General features: G+C 47.1%; 1 protein-coding gene across 1 annotated transcript in view; it reads left to right on the top strand.

The window, feature by feature from the left end:
• The window catches only part of LOC140718430 (flotillin-1-like), a 66,403-nt gene that overhangs the window by 19,605 nt on the left and 26,997 nt on the right, over positions 1-19,801 (top strand). The window contains exons 2-3 of the mRNA XM_073032165.1: positions 7,187-7,255; positions 18,313-18,388. Coding sequence (XP_072888266.1) covers positions 7,210-7,255; positions 18,313-18,388 — 122 coding nt within the window. The 5' untranslated portion in view covers positions 7,187-7,209. The remainder of the gene's footprint in view (positions 1-7,186; positions 7,256-18,312; positions 18,389-19,801) is intronic.

The raw sequence follows: 19,801 nt of genomic DNA on the forward strand, positions 1-19,801 counted from the left end.
GGGGAGAATCTACAAACTCCTTACGGAGGATACTAGGAACTTCAATGCCCTGAGCTGGAACAGCATGGCTTTCGGCTTTGGCTGGTGGGACCAGGTTGTGGTAGATCTACGGAGCCTGACCACTTCAGTCTGCCTGTGATTCCAATCGGGTACAGCTCTAGGCTGACTGGCCAGTACAATGCAGAGGAAGCACAGGACCTCGATTCCAGTACAGGACATGGAGTTATTCCAGTGATCCATAGCCAGCTTATCACTAACCCCCCCCACCCCAAGCTGCTAAAAACAGAGGAGACAAAGCAATGCCTAACTGCATGTGCCATTCTAGTATGCCTCAAGTTCAGTGGTGTGGTGCCAACATTGAATTAAATTAGTGACTGTACTTCAGAAAGCACTTAAGTGGATGAAGTCACATTTTCTTTTTCAAGCATATACATTACTCATAAAAACGTGTACAAGAAATATAATTTGTCCATGTTTTCCTTGCCATTCAATTCAATGCATTCTCTTACAATACATCTGAGCCACTCCTGTTTCATACCCAAACAATGCATCAATGCCACAGGACCCAACCTCTCACTGTCCAGCAGCAGCAGGACCCTCATCTGTGGTTCTACCCCACAAAGCCTCAGCTGTGCTGAGCGTTAGTGCATCCCTCAGTATAGCTACACCTCATGTTCCATCTAGGTTAGCCTCTGTCCTGATTTCTCTAATTTTTGGTAATTTCTCCCCATTGTCACTGTCTCTTCGCTGTCTTCCCATTTCTCATCCTGGTTCTCCTGTTGTCCCTTCTGAATGGCCCATCCTTCTTCCTGTTCTCCCAAGGTCCCTTCTCTCTCTGATCACATTCCTTCTGCAGCCTGTTGCCTCTTTTCCAGATATCACTTCACAGCTTTGCACTTCATCTCCCCCTCCACTCCCCCACACAGCTACCTTCCTCCTCACCTGTTCTCACCTATCACTTGCCAGCTTGTACTCCTTCCCCTCTCCCCATCTTCTTACTCCGGCTTCTTTTGCCTTACTTTCCGGTCCTGATGAAGGGTCTTGGGCTGAAATGTCATTTGTTTATTCATCTGCAAAGATGCTGCCTGACCTGCTGAGTTCCTCCAGCATTTTGTGTGTGGTGCTCTGGAAGTTGCCAGTCAGCAGCATTGCCTTATGGACATATCTCATTAGATTAAAGAGCTAGCATGGTTTGATCTGACCAAAGTGTGTCTGTGATTGGCTTTGTTGTCCCATTTGCAGGATGTTCCTTCAGAGTCCTACCCTAGGCGGGCAGCTTTGGGTATGGGGTTCATAAAGGACACAATTTTAAGCAACAATCTATTTAATCAGGAGCTTCACATGAGCAGTTTTAAAATGGGTATTACCTGTTTTTATTGCTTGATAAACGTTGTAATTTTGTTATTCAATTTCTGGGAACCCCTTAAAAACCAAGACACCAAGGGGAACTCGAGCTAAGTGGTGCGGCAAAGGTATGCTGATGGGAAAGGGGAGCAAAGCCAAGGTTATGATGATTGGATAATTAAAAGCTGCATTTAAAAACTTGCCGATTATGCGGATATGGGCACAAAGAGGAGGGGAGTGGGGATAAAAGGTACAAAGAAGGTATACAGGGTCAGGGTGCATCCCCAAACAGGAGCAGCAGGAGGAGAGAGGGCATAGATAGGATGGGCAAGGGAAGAGAGGGTGGAGGGAAGAGGAGCACGATGGAGAGAGGGGAGAGTGCAAATAGGACACGACAAGAGGTAGGACGTAGGCAAGTGGGGCATCGGGAGAGAGGGCACAGATTGGAGGTGCACAACGGCGAGGGAGGGTGCAGAGAGGGGGAATAGGGTGCAGGGAGGAAGGGCACAGAGGAGAGGGACAGGGAGGGATGAGTGGAGCGAGGAGGGAGGGTGCAGAGAGGAGGGGATAGATGAGGGTGCAGGCAGGAATGGAACGTGTGAGGGTGCAGTGAGGAGTGGGACAGGGAAGGAAGGCGGGGGAGGAGGGGGACCAGGACGGAGGATGTGGGATGAGGGGGATGGGGAGGAAGGGTGCAGGGAGGAAGGGGACAGGGAGAGAGGTTGCAGGGAGGAGGGCAGTAGGGCAGAAGGTGTAAGGAGGAGCTGGTCGGGGCGGGAGGATGTAGGATGAGTGAAATATGGCGGGAGGTTGGAGGAAGGAGGGGGACAGGGAAATGGGGTGTAAGAGGTGAGGGACGGTGAGGCAGAGTGGAAGAGGAGGGGGAAGGGGAGGGAGGGTGCAGGGAAGGGGATAGAGAGAAGGGGGACAGGGAGGGAGAGTGTAGAGAGGAAGGGGATTGCTAGGATGTATAAAAAAGTATTCAGGAAGAGAGGGTGCAAGGGGGCGGGGAGGGAGGATGCAGATAGGAGTGCTTTGGGGAGTGTGTGTGGAGAGGGGCTGGTGGGAAGTGAAGGTTGGATTTATGTTGTAATTAAAATCTTACCCCAGGGCATAGACATGTAAAATTATCAGCAAGTCATTGGTGTGGACTTCAGGGATATAACTGATAGCTAAAGTCTCAATTCTGTATTCCTCCCGTTCTTCCCTTTAAAATTTGCTTTTCAAAGGTGACTGTGATGTTGACACTTCAGAGATTCAGTGCTTTCTTCCCCTTTCCCAGAAACATCGAATACTATACAGGCTCCACTGTCCCTCCCTTGGGGACCAGGGGCTGTGTGTGGATCTTGCAACACTGAGAGAGAGGTGCCTCAATGGAGTTTAAGGTGAATGCACAAACAATAGGCCAGTTTAAAGACCCATTTATAGAACCTGGAGCATTTCCACTGTTCTCTCTCAGTGGGCACCACACAGCTCCTTAGTAACTTTGGACACGGTCACTGAATACTAACAAGAAAGATTAAAATTAATTTTATTTGTCACATGTACATAGGAATGTACTGTGAAAGGCATTGCTGGCATCGGACTTGCGCTGGGGGCAGCCCCAGGTGTCGCAGTGCTTCCGGCACCACAAGTTACTAACCCTAACCGTGTGTCTTTGGAATGTGGTAGGAAAGCACTAGACTCAGAGGAAACCATGTAGTCATGGACAGACAGCAGTGGGAATTGAACCCCAGCCTTACAGCTGGTACGCTGTATAGTGTGCTAACCACTGCGTTACCGTGCAGAAATGTGCAGCAAGCATCTAGGATAGTAAGAGATACGTAATGATTTGGTTTATAACAAAAAAATCTTACTGCAATTATATGGGGACAATACCTGGTGTGTCTGGTACAGTTTTAGTCTCCTTGCACTTGTCAACAGAGAGTGCAGTCCAAACTCTCCAGTCTGACTCCTATGTGGCGGGTGTGCTACGTTAGGGGAAGTTGAATGGACTAGGTTTGTACTCTCTGTTTAGTGGAATAAGAGAAGATCTTATTGAAACATAGATGGAGGGAGGATGTTTCACTGTTGAAGAAATCCAGAGGTAGGAATCACAGTCTTGGAATAAGTCTGTTGAGGACTAAGATGAGAAGACAGTTTCTTACTGAGGGTGGTGAGTTTTTCTAGTTAACGGTATATAGTGTGGGAAAATTGCACTCGGGCTGCAGGGGGTGGATTTGATGGAAAGACAAGTAAACAGAGAGCCAGGATGGACGGCCACAGACCAACAGCTCCACGGGAACAGTGTTAAACACCACTCTTATTTCTCAAAGGAACTAGGGAAAGGGAAAGGGCAATTTAAGATTGCTGTCAAACAGCTTTCGCTGGCTGGTGGAGGCAACACTGGGTGGGTAGAATCACAGCTTGAGGCCAATTGGCCTTTCAAGCCCATGCAGGCTTATGGAGCAACTTTTGCCCCACCCCTGAAAGCCCAGTTACCTTTAATTAGGACCTACAGTACTGACTAGCAGGCATACAGTGCTGCAGGAATTAAGTGCTGCTGTGAAGCAGAACTGGTGCCAGTCCCAGATTCAGTTCCTTGTTTCTCTAATTGAGTTGTATTGTGATGTGATTAAAGTGGTCAATTTTTAAATTGGATTTTTGTGAAGTAAGGGTTTCTAAATGGCATATAGCAGAGGCAAGTCAGAAATCCAATCTGTTCTTATCGAATGGTGACATAGACTGTATCATCTCCCTGGTTTCTGCCATTAGCTGTGTCTAGTAGAGCCGCCCCCTCATAGCTCCAGCGATCCAGGTCCAATCCTGACCTCTACTGCCCACACCAGAGGAGAGGATTCTGCATGCTTTCCCTGTGAACATTTGGATTTTCCACCCACCTTCCAAAGAAGTGTAGGTTGGCAGGTTAATGGGCTTCTGTCAGTAGCCCCCAGCATGGTGGCGAGTGGTAGAAAATGGGATGGGGGTGGTGGAATTGATGGGAATTTAGGGAAAATCAAATTGGGTAGAGTAGGAATCAGTTTGAACTGGGTAGCTAGTGTTTGGCACAGACTTGGTGGGCTGAAGGGCCTCTTTCCCAGTATGTCTCTCTCTGACTCTAAGAGTTCAATGATTTCTCCTTCTCTGATTCTAATACCATTTGGGTGAGACCCTCCATCCTTTCCTGTCTCCCTTCTTGCCCATTGTAGGCTACCACCTCAAGTTTAATGTCATCTGACTGTACGTATTTTCAAACAAATGAAACTGTCCTCTGGACCACGATCCATCCACACAACATATGTCACGCACAGCATAAAACAAAATATACTATAAATAAGTTGATAAAATATATTTCAAATGCATGCAGTAAAGCACAGCACTGGTAAACAGCACAGTAAACAGCTCGCTGTCCTTGGGATGAGATCTCAGTGGTGGCAGGGTATTCATTAGTCTTGTAGCCTGAGGAAAGAAGCTGTTACCCAGTCTGGCAGCCCTAGTCCTGATGCTTCTGTACTTCCTTACTGATGGTCATGGGCCAGAGATTGTAGGGTGGGTGGTGGGGATCCTCAGCAATGCTTTGGGCCCTTCATCTGCAACACTGCTGGTATATGTTATACATAGAGGGGAGGGAAACACCAGTGATCCTCTTGGCAGTTTTTACTGTCCTTTGTAGGGTTTTGCAGTCTGATCGCTTGTTGCTTCCATACCACACAATGATGCAGCCAGACTTGACACTCAATGGTTCTCCTGCAGGAAGTTCTTAGAATGGGGGCAGGAAGCCTTGCATGCCTCAGTCTCCTCAGAAAATGTAGATGCTCCTGGGCCTTCTTGATTAGTGAGGAGGTGTTGGTCCAGGTTAGATCATCCGTATGTGTACACCACAGAGCTTTATGCTCCTCACTCTCTCCTCGGCAGTCATTGATGAACAATAGAGAGGGGTCTACCTGTGTCTTCCTGAAGTCCGCAGTCATCTCTTTTGTCTTGTCCACGTTGAGACTCAGGTTGTTATTCTTGCACCATTTGACAAACCTCTCTACCTCCTCTCTATGTGCCACCTCATTGTTTTATGTGATCTGTTACCAGCCACTCAAAGGATTTCATGATTGTTGAAGTCAGTGTCACTGGGCCGGTAATCATTTTGGGCCAGTTATCATTTCTCTCTTTGGCACTGAATAATGGTGCCTGCAGGGACAGTGGACTGTTTCAGAGAGATATTAAAGATGTCCATTACAACCTGTTAGCTGGGCCACACTGTCCCTCAGCACCTGCTCAGGTATGTGGTCCGGTCCTCCAGCTTTGCATGGGTTTACCCTGGCTGGGGTCCTCCTCACCTTGGCTGTGGCCAGAGATGGTGCCTGTTCCTCAGGAAGAGAGTGGGCTTTCCTCAACGTCACATTAGGCTAATCCCCTCCTACCCTTCAGCCCATAGTCCAAAGAGAATTTCTGAAAGTCACAGAATACTACTCTGAGATACATTTTCTTGTGGGCATTCACAGTAAATACAAAGAAACAGAATCGAATCAATGAGGAACTACACACAAACAACGATGGACAAACAACTAATATGCAAAAGGCAACAAGTTGTACAAATGAAACACAAAATGATAATAGATAAATAAGTAATAAATAATGTGAGTTGTAGAGTCGTTGAAAGCAAATTTATAGGTTGTGGAATCAGTTCAGTGTTGGGGTGAGTGAAGTTACCCTTCAGTTTCTGTCTGTTCCCTCTGAGCTTACTTGTGCCGTGAAACCTACTCAGTATTCCACTCAACATGCCCTCCTTTGCAAAAGTAGAACTTCTGAGGTTCTGTTTCATCAGAAGTGGAACATCTAACACTGTACAGCTCGAGCTATCCAGGTTCAATTCCCACCTTTGACTGTAAGGAGATTGTACTTTCTCCCTGTGACACCAGGGATTTTCTCCGGCTGCTGTAATTTTCTCCTACATTCCAAAGGCATATAGGTTAGCAAGTTATTTGGTTCTGTGGGTATATAGGGCGGCATGTGCTCGTTGGGACTAAAGGGCTTGTTGCCGTGTAGTTTCTCTAAATAATTGAATACATCTTTCTCCATTCCCCATTCTGCCTTCTCTCTTACCCCTTATCTTCTCCTTACCTCCCCTGATGCTTCTTTTCCTTCCCTTTCTTTAATGGTCCACTGCCCTGTCCTATCAGATTCCTTCTTCTTCAGCTCATTGCCTTTCCCGCCTGTCACCTCCCAGCTTCTTACTTCAACCCTCTTCTTCCACCCACCCATCTTTCTCCTTAGCTGGTCTCATCTGTTACCTGCTAGCTTCCCTTCCCTCACCCCCCACCCCCACAACAACCCCTTACTTTCCAGCCCTGGTGAAGGGTCTCCACCTGAAATGTCAACTCTGCTTAGAAGCTGCCTGACTTGCTGAATTGCTCCTGAATTCTAGCAATTTGAGCAATCTGTGTGTGTTACTCTGGATTTCCAGCAAGCATCTGCAAAATCTCTCTTATTACTAATATGAAATTATTCTTGTTTTCAGATTCTTTCATGATATTTCTCTCTTCTTGTCTCTGTTTACTGCTTTTCATCAGCTGTGCTTCTCTCATTGTGGCCTCTAGCACATTCCCATATTCCAAGCTGTGCCCTCAGCTGCAGAGAGTTTAACAGTTTGCATTTGCATTCCCCTGCCACCAATAGCTCTCTCAGACGCTTCTGATAAACTTCCTCTGCAGTGCTGTTTTTTTCCTGTCTTGCTGTGACTATGCTGTAATTTTAAGATGTTCCTGTTAAAGTGCCATGGGACATTTTGCAGCACAGGTGGTGCTATATAAATGTAGGTTGTTGTTATTCAACTGTAGCTCTAACTTGTGTGTTTCCTCTTTTTCTTCAGGATTTCTTCCCTGACAGTTTGCCATGTCGTTCCATACATGTGGTCCCAACGAGGCCATGGTGGTCTCAGGTACGGTATTTTTGCTTCTTTTCCCTGTATTTGCTTGAACTGTTTGAACATAAAGGGCATCACAAATGAGCACAGTCTATTTGTCAAATCACAAACAACAGAAAATCTGCAGGTGCTGGAAATCCAAGCAACAGGACCGGAAAGGGCTCGGCCTGAAACATCAGCTCTACTTTTTTCCATAGATGCCGCCTGGCCTGCTGAGTTCCTCCAGCATTTTGTGTGTGTTGCCAGTCTATTAGTGCCCAGCTTACCCAAGAAAGGTGCCATTACACTGGAGAAAATGCAGAAAAGATGTTGCTTGGACTCATTAATGTAATGAAGCAAGTTTGAGCAGCCTGGGATTTTCTTCATCGGCTGAAACAATAGAAAAGTTTTGTTTAAGTCCTTGCATCAGAGGCAGGAGAAGGGAAAATGGGTGTTGGTGAGGATAGGGACATTTGGAACAGTCAGTCTGGCTAGAGTCACTAACTGCAATGCCTTTTTTTCTCAATGAGGGCCTTGAGGCCAACCAGATCAGAGCGGTTGATCGTATAAATGAATAATGAGGGTTGATCTTACAGAAGCATATAAAATCATAATGGGCATAGTTATGGTGAATGAGTGCAATGTCTCAGGGTTGGGGACTCAAGAACTAGAGGGCATAGGCTTAAGGTGAGAGTGGGAAGATGTAATAAGAGCCTCTAGGGCAACTCTTTTACCCAGAGAATAGCCACTATGTAGAATGAGATGTCAGAGGAGGTGGTTGAGACAGGTACAATAACCGTATTTTAAAGGCACTTGGACAGGTGCATGGATAGGAAAGGTTTAGAGGGATATGGACCAAATGAGGACAAATAGGGCTTAGATGGATCAGGCAGGCTGTTCCGATGCTGAATGACTCTATGACAAGTACAGCTCTCACTAGTCAGTGTTCACAAACACTTGCTCTCTTTATTTATCCCCTGTCTGCTCCCTGCCTCTTATCCTGGTTCAGAATCAAGTCTTTCATCACTGATATGTGTCTTGGAATTTATTGTTTCACAGCAGCAACACATACAAAAACTAAGTTACTGTGGCGACCCACTTCCTAGTGCACTCGAACCGGCTCACAAATAGCCAGCGCGCAGGCACAAAGGCCAGGTCTGCAACAAAGGGAAAAAGCCTGCGGGGGTTTGTGAGTTCGTGTCCCTTACAGCATCCGCGCCCGGGGAGGGCGGGATGAGGGAGGCTTTAAAGCAAGACTGTGAAGTTCGAATAAAATCATCTTTAATTGCAATTTACCGACTCCATGTCATTATTTTAGCGCTGCGTGTAGCACACCGCTACAATTGGTGACCCCGACGGTCCAAACGATTTTTGGACCGGAGATGACCGACGCCGCATCTGTTCATGCGGTTTCGTTGAAACTGCCAAGCTTCTGGACGCTGCGACCTCACCTATGGTTCCAGCAAGCAGAAGCCCAATTCCATGTTCGGCAGATAACCTCAGAGGACACAAGTTACTACTACATGGTGAGTTCCCTCGACCAGGACACAGTGGCCCAGGTTGCGGTGTTCGTACAGTCTCCCCCGGCGGATGGCAAGTACACGGAATTCAAAGCCCTGCTCCTAAGGACTTTCGGACTCTCACGGCGCGAGCGGGCTGCCCGCTTACTGCACCTGGATGACTTGGGAGACAGACCTCCATCGGCTTTAATGAATGAGATGTTGTCTTTGGCCAGCGGACACACACCCTGCCTCATGTTTGAGCAGGCATTCCTGGAGCAGCTGCCCGAGGACATACGCCTGCTGCTGTCCGACGCGGATTTCAGCGACCCCCGGAAGGTGGCAACCCGGGTGGACTTGCTGTGGAACGCCAAGAAGGTGAGTGGGGCGTCCATCGCACAGATCACCAGGCCACGCTCCCAGCAGCGAACCAGTCCAGGCCCAGCTGCAGAGCCCACTAGCCCCAGAGGCAGGGGTGGGGAGCCCAACGAACACTGGTGTTTCTACCACCAGTGGTGGGGCACAGAAGCCCGCCGTTGTCGCCCGCCCTGCCAGTTCCCGGGAAATGCCAGGGCCAGCCGCCGCTGATGGCTACGGCGGCTGGCCGTCGGGATAGCCTCCTGTATGTGTGGGACAAGAGGTCGGGACGCCGTTTTTGGTCGACACCGGTGCCGAGATCAGCGTCTTACCTCCAACAAGTTACGACACCCGCAACAGGGCACCGGGTCCCCCCCTGAGGGCCGTGAACGGCAGCTCGGTAAGGACCTACGGCACCCGTACGGTGCAGCTATAGTTCAGCTCCAGCCGGTTCACGTGGGACTTCACACTGGCAACCGTAGTCCAACCGCTTCTGGGCGCGGATTTTTTGCGGGCTCACAGCCTACTGGTCGACCTGCCCAGGAAGAGACTGGTTCACGCCGAGACCTTTCAGTCGTTCTCCCTGGGAGAAGCCCAGTTGTCAGCCCCACACCTCGGCTCCATCACGCTGTCCGACAACGACTTCACCAGAATCCTGGCGGATTTCCCATCGGTTCTGGCACCGCAGTTCACGGCAGCCATGCCCCAACATGGCGTACAGCACCACATCCCGGCCCAGGGACCACTCCTCCACGCCCGTGCTCGGCGGCTTCCTCCGGACAAGCTCCGATTGGCGAAGGAGGAGTTCAAGAGGATGGAGGAATTGGGGATCATCCAGGGAGCCTCCCCCCTGCACATGGTGCCCAAAGCGACAGGGGGCTGGAGACCGTGCGGCGACTACTGCAGGCTGAACGAGGCTACCACACTGGACCGCTATCCTGTGCCACACATTCACGACTTTGCAGCAAACCTGCACGGCGCACGGATCTTCTCGAAGGTTGACCTCGTCCGAGGATACCATCAAATCCCGATGCATCCGGACGACGTCCCCAAAACGGCTCTCATCATCCAGTTCGGCCTTTTCGAGTTCCTCCGCATGCCGTTCGGCCTGAAGAATGCTGCACAGACGTTCCAGCGGTTAATGGACGCGGTGGGACGCGACCTGGACTTCGCATTCATCTATTTGGACGACATCCTCATAGCCAGCAGCAGTTGTCAGGAGCATCTGTCCCACCTCCGTCAACTCTACGCCCGACTGAGTGAATACGGTCTAACAATCAACCCGGCCAAATGCCAGTTCGGGCTCGACACCATTGACTTCCTGGGCCACAGGATTACTAAAGATGGGGCAACCCCTCTGCCCGCTAAGGTAGATGCGGTCCGCCATTTCCCCCGACCCACCACAGTCAAAGGCCTTCAGGAATTCGTAGGTATGGTCAATTTCTACCACTGCTTCCTCCCTTCAGCTGCCCGGATCATGCGCCCCCTGTTCGCCCTGCTGTCAGGTCCGGGCAAGGACATTGCCTGGGACGAGGAGTCCGCCGCCGCTTTCATTCAAATGAAGGAAGCCTTGGCGAACGCCGCGATGCTAGTGCACCCCAGAATGGACGTCCCTACCGCCCTCACAGTGGACATTGGGGGGTGTATCGCCGGTTCTGGGGGGTGGGGGGGGGTGGGGGTTATGTGGCGACCCACTTCCTAGCGCACTCGAACCGGCTCACAAATAGCCAGCGCGCAGGCACAAAGGCCAGGTCTGCAACAAAGGGAAAAAGCCTGCGGGGGTTTGTGAGTACGTGTCCTTTACAGCATCCGCACCCGGGGAGGGCGGGATGAGGGAGGCTTTAAAGCAAGACTGAAGTTCGAATAAAATCATCTTTAATTGCAGTTTACCGACTCCGTGTTGTTATTTTAGCGCTGAGTGTAGCACACTGCTACATTACAATAATAAATATAAGAAATATGATTAAGTAGTGCAGAATAGTGATGTTTCCATGGATCATTCAGAAATCTGATGGTGGAGGGGTAAAAGCTGTTCCTAAAACATTAAATATGTGCCTTCAGGCTCCTGTACCTCCTCCCAGATGGTAGCAATGAAAAGTGTGTATGCCCTAGATGGTGATGAATGCTACCTTCTTGAGGCATTACATATTGAGGGTATCCTCAGTGGTGGGAGGCTAGTACATAAGATGGGGCTAGCTGAGGTTACAACCCTCTGCAGCTTTTTCTAATCCCATGCATTGGAGCCGCCATACCTGGCGGAGCTACAACCAATCAGCATGCTCTCCACGGTACATTTGTAGAAATTTATTAGAATTTGGAATGTCTAGCGATAGAGCTGGGGAATGTGAACGTTGGATTTTAGAGTCTGAAGCACCTTCCAGCTGGTGAAGAAATCTTTAAAACGTAGTCATTGTAAAGTCCCACAGGAAGCATCAGACGTGAGCAGGAGAACCTTGTAGTGAATTTGATGATGGATCAATATTGACCAAGGCACCACTTGACCACCTGCTCTTCTGCAAAAATAGTGCCATGAAATTGTTTACGTCCCCTTGAGGGAACAGCCGGGCAGTGCCTGCAATGGTGCAGCTCTTCCTCAGAGCTCTGTGTGGAGTTTATGCTGAAGGCTGTGGTGTGGGACTGGAACCCTTCAGGCTTCCTTTTAAGGGAGCTGGTGCAGAGGCAGACCAGACAGATTGAGGGAACAGGCATTCTGATTGATTTATGAAAGGAAAGTGCCTTAAATTATCGCAGGTTTGAGAAACAATGGAACGTGGCACACAGACGTATACACAGGCGATTTTGCAGATGCTGGAAATCTGGAATAACATGCAAAATGGTGGAGGAACTCAGCAAGTCAGGTAGCATCCATGGAAAGGAATGACCAGTCAATGTTTCAAGCTGAACTGGGTCTGATGAAGGGTGTCAGCCTGAAACATTGACTGTTTATTCCTCTCCAAAGATGCTGCCTGACCTGTTGAGTTCCTTCAGCATTTCATGTATATCTTACACAGAACATACAACATAGTACAAGCTTTTCGGCATACAATGTTGAGCTGACCTTTTACCTACTCCAAGATCAGTCTAGCCCTTCCCTCCTATACAGCCCTCCATTTCTATTTCATCTATGTGCCTACTTAAGAATCTCTTAACGTTCTCCATGCATCCACTCCTGGCAGAGCTTTCCACGCACCCGCCACTCTCTGTGTGAAAGCTTACCTTTGACATCCCCCCCATAATTTCCTCCAATCACTTCAAATAGCAGACTCGGTTGTGTTATGACTCTCCTGCATTTCAACCAACAAACAAGCTGCGTCCTGATACACCACCAATTCCATTCCCACCCCACACAGGTTCAAGGTTCAAGATATTTATTCTCATTCTTCAGTACAAGTGTCAAGGAGAACAAAATGATTGTTACCTCACATCCGATACAGCATAAAATAAAATACAGTAAGCATAAAGCACAATAAATATAAAGTTAAAAGCAATCCTATAAAACATAACATAACAAGTAACTGTTAGAATGTGACCATTTATACATATGATCAACTTAATTACAAAGACTATGTCCATAAAGTGACACTAGGTGTAGGAGTATCTGTATATTAGGTGACGCTGACAAGAAATGATGATTGATTAAGTGACTCGTGGGAACTCTTCTAGATGCTGCTCGAATTCCTCCAGTGGATTGTTTGTTGCTCCAGATCTGCAGTCACTGCACGTCATTGAAAGGGAAGAGATTACTGCATGAGCAACTGCCCTGCTTTTCTTCTACCAGAATTGTGGTGGCATTGTTCTTCTGTGCACCCAAGTTTCCTGCCCACTCTCCCCTCCTCTCCGTGCTCTAATTCTCATCAAGCATTACCCATTACTTCCATGCCTGCTGAATCTCCTTCGCTCTTAGTGCAGATAGTGAAATGATTTCTTAATTCTCGTTCTGGTTCCCATGGGTGCCCTGTCTCTGTAAAGTACTCAGATTCAGATTTATTTATCACATATACATCAAAACATACAGGGAAATGTGTCATTTGCATTATCGGCCAGCGCAGTCTGAGGATGTGCTGGTGGCAGGCCACAAGTGTTGCAGTGCATTCTGGCACTAACACAATATGCCCACAACACAAAAGAAAAACAATACAACAACAGCAAAGCAAACCTCTTTCCACTCACTCTCACAGACAGACTTCCATCCCCAGGACAAGCCACCTCTTGGCTCTGATGTCCAGTCCGTGGTCTGAGACTCTCAGACTCATAGACAATGGCCCTCAACCTCCAGTTCCAGGCCCAGCCTTATAGACCTCTGACCTCCAGACACACCAACCGAGGGGCTTTGACCTTCAGGCCTCGACCTCTGGACTTCCCAAACCCTAGTCTTCAACCTCCAGCTTCAACCTTCTGATTTCACTGACCTTAAGTGTCAACCCAGGACTCGCCTATCTCAGAATTTTGATTTCTGGGCTTTGACCTCCCTACTCATGTAGTTTTCCATCCGCAGGGCTTGCTGACCTGATGGGTCACCTGCCCTCGTCCTCAGGGCCCGGAAGACATCAGTCATTGATCACAGGCATTGCTGGTATTCATTCTCAACACTTGCTGACCAACTTCCATCCATAGGGATCCCTGGCCTTCAAATGCAGAGCACTCCGATCTGGACTCCAACCAATGGCTCCTGCCCCAACACTTCATTGTCTGCCTCTGGCACCTAACTCCCCCTCATCCCTGTCCCTAAGTATTTGTCTGACTTGTAACCCCATGCTCTGTTCCCAAATGATCCCTGCGTGTCTTAAAATAAAACTATGTCTGAGCCATGACATTAATGGGCATTGCAGTTTGGTGCCATCTTGACCAGAGTCATCCATTTGTTTTAAACTTCCGTGGGATGCTTGCGTGGTTGGCAAGCACGGCATTACACCCAGTGGCCACTTTAGTAGGTATACCTGTACACCTGCTTGTTAATGCACTATATTTGCAAAATTCCCCATGTTCCCTGGCAGGATAAGCAATCCAGCAATCCTTGTGTAGAGTTAAAGTCAAGTTTATCATCATATATACATATATATGTATGAACAGGTGCATTGAAAAACTTACAGCAGCATCATTGAAATGTTCCCACAACCTATGAATTCACTTTCAAGAGCTCTTCATCTCATGTTCTCATGTTATTATTTCCTCCTTTTTGTATTTGCACTGTTTGTGTCTTTTGCACGCTGTTTGAACACCTAGATTAGTGCAGTCTTTCATTGGTTCTATTATGGTTAGATAGATAGATAGATAGATAGATAGATAGATAGATACTTTATTCATCCCCATGGGGAAATTCAACATTTTTTCCAATGTCCCATACACTTGTTGTAGCAAAAACTCATTACATACAATACTTAACTCAGTAATAATATGATATGCATCTAAATCACTAATTCAAAAGCATTAATAATAGCTTTAAAAAGAAAAAAAAGTTCTTAAGTCCTGGCAGTTGAATTGTAAAGCCTAATGGCATTGGGGAGTATTGACCTCTTCATCCTGTCTGAGGAGCATTGCATCGACAGTAACCTGTCGCTGAAACTGCTTCTCTGTCTCTGGATGGTGCTATGTAGAGGATGTTCAGGGTTTTCCATAATTGACCGTAGCCTACTCAGCGCCCTTCGCTCAGCTACCGATGTTAAACTCTCCAGTACTTTGCCCACTACAGAGCCCGCCTTCCTTATCAGCTTATTAAGACGTGAGGCGTCCTTCTTCTTAATGCTTCCTCCCCAACACGCCACCACAAAGAAGAGGGCGCTCTCAACAACTGACCTATAGAACATCATCAGCATCTCACTGCAGACATTGAATGACGCCAACCTTCTAAGGAAGTTTATTCTATTTTAGGTTTATTGTGTATGCCCACAAGAAAATGATCTCAGGGCTGTATATGGTGACTTTGATAATAACTTTGAACTTTGATTAAATAAGCATCATTCTCAGGAAAAATTTAAGCATGAATTGTATGCAGTTTTTTTTTTACAAGAAAACAATTCAAACAAGAAAAGTCAGTTTCAGTGCAAAGTGGTCATAGTGCTGCTATACTGAGGTAGTGATTAGGGTTGTGCCGATTAGATAAAGAACCAGTTAAAGAGAAGTAGCTACTCCAGAACCTGGTGGTGTGGTATCTGTCAGATGATGGCTTGGCTCAGATGGTGGGACCTTTGATGCTAGATGCTGCCATCTTGAGGCATCTCTTTCTGTAGATACTGTCACTGATGGAAGGGGTTTGGGCAAAGAGCCCATGATATATTAAGCAGACTCTACTGCTCTTTGACCCTCCGCAATTGAATTGTGATGCAACTGGTCAGGATACATTCAGCAGTACATTAGTAGTGTTCAGTGAAAAGGTGAACTTCCTTACCTTACTGGGATCATGATTAATCCTTATCATTGAGTCTCTGTTGTGGATCCAGGGCAGGTCATGCAGCAGTACGTTAATACCCACTTATACTGTGTTAGTCCCATTTGGGTAGAAACTGCAGGTTGGAGACAAACCATAAGACATAGGAGCAGAGTTAGGCCATTCAGCCAATTGAGCCCGCTCCACCATTCCATCATGGCTGATCCCGGATCCCACTCAACCCCATACACCTGTCTTCTCGCCATATCTTTTGATGCCCTGACCGTTCAGGAAATGATCAATTTCTGCCTTCAGTATACCCAGGGACTTAACTCCACCACAGTTTGTGGCAGAGCATTCCACCGATTCACTGCTCTCTGGCTTAAAAAAAAATTCTTCTTTACTCTGTTCTAAAAGGTCGTCCCTCAATTCTGGATAGTCCAAACATAGGAGACATCCTCTCCACATCCACCCTATCTAGTCCTTTCAATATTCGGTAGGTTTCAATGAGATTCCCCCCTGTATTCTTCTAAATTCCAGTGAGTGCAGGCCCAAAGCTACCAAACGCTCGTCATATGTTAACTCTGTCAGTTATGAACCATCTTCATGAACCTCCTCTGGACTCAATACATCCTTTCTGAGATATGGCGTCCAAAATTTGACAATATTCCAAGTTCAGCCTGACTAGCTTCTTATAAAGTCTCAGTATTATTTCCTTGTTTTTATGTTTTATTCCTCTTGAAATAAATGGGAACATTGCATTTGCCTTCTTTACCACAACTCAACTTGTAAATTAACCTTCTGGGAGTCTTGCACGATGGCTCCTAAATCCCTCTGCACCTCAGATGTTTGAACCTTCTCCCTATTTACATAATAGACTGCACTATTGTTCCTTTTACCAAAATGCATTATTGTACATTTCCCAACACTATATTCCATCTGCCACTTTTTGCCCATTCGTCCAATTTGTCTCTAAGTCCTGCTGCAATTGTGTTGCTTCCTCTGCACTACCCATCCCTCCAACTATTTTCATATCATCCACAAACCTTGTCACAAAGCCATCAATTCCATTATCTAAATCATTGACAAGCAATGTGACAATTAGTAGTCCCAATACTGACCTCTGAGGAACACCACCAGTCACTGGCAGCCAATCAGAAATGGCCGCTTTTATTTCTACTCGCTGCTTTTTGCCTGTCAGTCATTCTGCTATCTATGCCAGTATCTTTCCTGTAACACCATAGGATTTTATTTTGTTAAGCAGCCTCACGTGTGGCACCTTCTGAAAATCAAAGTAAATGTCATCCACTGCCTCTCCTTTGTCCATTCTGCTTATTACTTCCTCGAAGAACTCGTAACAGATTTATCATTAACTTGTAATGATAGTGGAGATTATCGTTAGTCTCCAAGTACCCCAAAACCACATCCTTAATAATAGACTCCAACACTTTCCCAACCACTGAGGTTAGGCTAACTACCTATTATTTCCTTTCTTTTGCCTTCTGCCCTTTTTAAAGTGTGGGGTAACATTTGCAGTCTTCCAGTCCTCTGGGACAATGCCAGAATCAAGTGATTCTTGAAAGATCATGACCAATGAATTCATTATCTCTTTGGCAACTACTCTCAGGACTCTGGGATGTAGTCCATCTGATACAGATGACTTATCCATCTTAAGACCTTTGAGTTTCCCTGGGACGTTTTCCTTTGTAATAGCAATGGCACTCACTCCTGCTCCCTGACACTCATGGACCTCTGGCACACTGCTAGTGTCTTCCACAGTGAAGACAGTTGCAAAGTAGTCATAAAGTCCATCTGCCATTTCTTTGTCCCTCCCATTACTACCTCACCAGCATTCCATGTCAACCCTCACCTCCCTTTTACTCTTTATATAACTGAAAAAAATACTTTTGGTATCCCACTTTTATATTATTGGCTAGTCTGCCCTCGTATTCCATCTTTTTTTAAGTTGTCTTTTGCTAAATTTTAAAAAAGCTTCCCACTCACTTTTGCTTCCTTATATGCCCTTCCCTTGGCTTTTATGCAGTCCTTAACTTCCCTTGTCATCTATGGTTGCCTACCCCTTCCATCTGAGAGCTTCTTCCTCTATGGGACACACCTATCCTGAGCCTTGTGAACTATTACCTGAAACTTTAGCCATCTCTGCTCTGCCCCGCCAGTATCCTTCTCCAATCCACTTGGGCAAGTTCCTCTCTCATACCTTTGTAATTCCCTTTATTCCATTGTGATACTGATACATGTGAGTTTTGCTTCTCCCTCTCAAGTTGCAGAATTAATTCAGTCATATTATGACCACAGTCTCCTAAGGTTTCCTTTATATTAAGCTCCTTAATAAGATCTGGGTTAATACACAACATTGAATCTTAGATGGCCTTTCCCCGAGTAGGGTCAAGCACAAGCTGCTCTAAAAAGCCATCTTGAAGGCGTTCAACAAATTCCCTCTCTTGTGATCCGACACCAATCCTCATTTTCCCAATCCCTTTGCATATTGAAGTCACCCATTACAATTGTGATATTACCCTTTTTACATCTGCTTTCAGCTCCCTTTACAATCTTAACCCCACATCTTAACTATTATTTGGAGGCCACATATGATTCCCATAAAGTTATCTTTACACTTGCAGTTTCTTAACTCCACCCACAAAGATTCAACATTCTCTGACTGTGTCACCTCTTTCTAAAGATGTAATTCCATCTCTTACCAACAGAGCCACACCACCGCCTATGTCTTACTGCCTGTCCATTCGATACAAAGTATATCCTTGTCTGTTAAGCTCCCAATTATGGCCTTCTTTCAGCCGTGACTCAGTGATGCCCACATGACATGAACACACACCATTTGATATCTATTTCAGGCTTCTGCCGGTCGCCGCCAGTGATGATCGCGGGAGGGCGTGTATTCGTTCTGCCATGCATCCAACAGATTGAGAGGTAAGTGTGCACAGCTGGGGTATGGATGTCTGAGAGGGAGAGGGGAAGAGGAACAGGGAATTGGTATCTCTTGTGATATGTAAGCACATGAAAGGATTATTTATATGTTGTAGTACTGCAAATTCAGGGGTAAAAGCATTATTACAGCCATACAAAGCCCTAAACAGTCAGAGCAGTTCTGGGCTCTGGACCACATTGGGGAGATGGTGGAGGAGATTCAATGTATGTTTAGCAGAATTGGGAAGGGGTTGACTAGATTTGCTGCACACCATCAAAATAATCCCACATTGGCGATGTCTTTGTCACTACCAACGCGAGGTACTGTTCCGTTGGGAATAAGGTGAGAAGACAGCTGGAACGTCTCCACCCAAGCAAGGCTGCAGGCCTGGATGGTGTCAGCCCCAGGGTGCTCAAAGCTTGTGCCCCCCAGCTATGTGGAGTACGTCACCATGTCTTCAACCTGAGCCTGAGTCTCCAGAGGGTTCCTGTGCTGTGGAAGACACCCTGCCTCGTTCCTGTACCGAAGACGCCGCGCCCCAGTGGCTCCAATAACTACAGACTGGTGGCATTGACCTCCCACATCATGAAGACCCTGGAGAGACTTGTCCTAGAGCAGCTCCGGCCTATGGTTAGGCCACACTTAGACCCCCTTCAGTTCGCCTATCAGCCCCGACTAGGAGTTGAGGATGCCATCGTCTACCTGCTGAACCATGTCTACACCCACCTGGACAAGCCCGCAAGCACTGTGAGGGTCATGGTTTTTGACTTCTCCAGTGCGTTCAACAGCATCTGCCCTGCTCTGCTGGGTGAGAAGCTGACAGTGATGCAGGTGGATGCTTCCCTGGTGTGATGGATTATTGATTACCTGACTGGCAGACCACAGTAGGTGCGCTTGCAACACTGTGTGTCAGACAGAGTGGTCAGCAGTACTGGGGCTCCACAGGGGACTGTCCTGTCTCCCTTTCTCTTCACCATCTACACCTCGGACTTCAACTACAACACAGAGTCTTGCCATCTTCAGAAGTTTTCCGATGAATCTGCCATAGTTGGATGCATCAGCAAGGGAGATGAGGCTGAGTACAGAGCAACGGTGGGAAACTTTGTCACATGGTGCGAGCAGAATCATCTGCAACTTAATGTGAAAAAGACTAAGGAGCTGGTGGTGAACCTGAGGAGGGCTAGGGCACCGGTGACCCCTGTTTCTATCCAAGGGGTCAGTGTGGAAATGGTGGAGGATTACAAATACCTGGGGATAAAAATGGACAATAAACTGGATTTGTCAAAGAACACTGAGGCTGTCCACAAGGAGGGTCGGAGCTGTCTCTATTTCCTGAGGAGACTGAGGTCCTTTAACATCTGCCGGACGATGCTGAAGATGTTCTACGAGGCTGTGGTGGCCAGTGCTATCATGTT

This window comes from Hemitrygon akajei, chromosome 2, assembly GCF_048418815.1.
Source record: "Hemitrygon akajei chromosome 2, sHemAka1.3, whole genome shotgun sequence".
NCBI lineage: Eukaryota > Metazoa > Chordata > Chondrichthyes > Myliobatiformes > Dasyatidae > Hemitrygon > Hemitrygon akajei.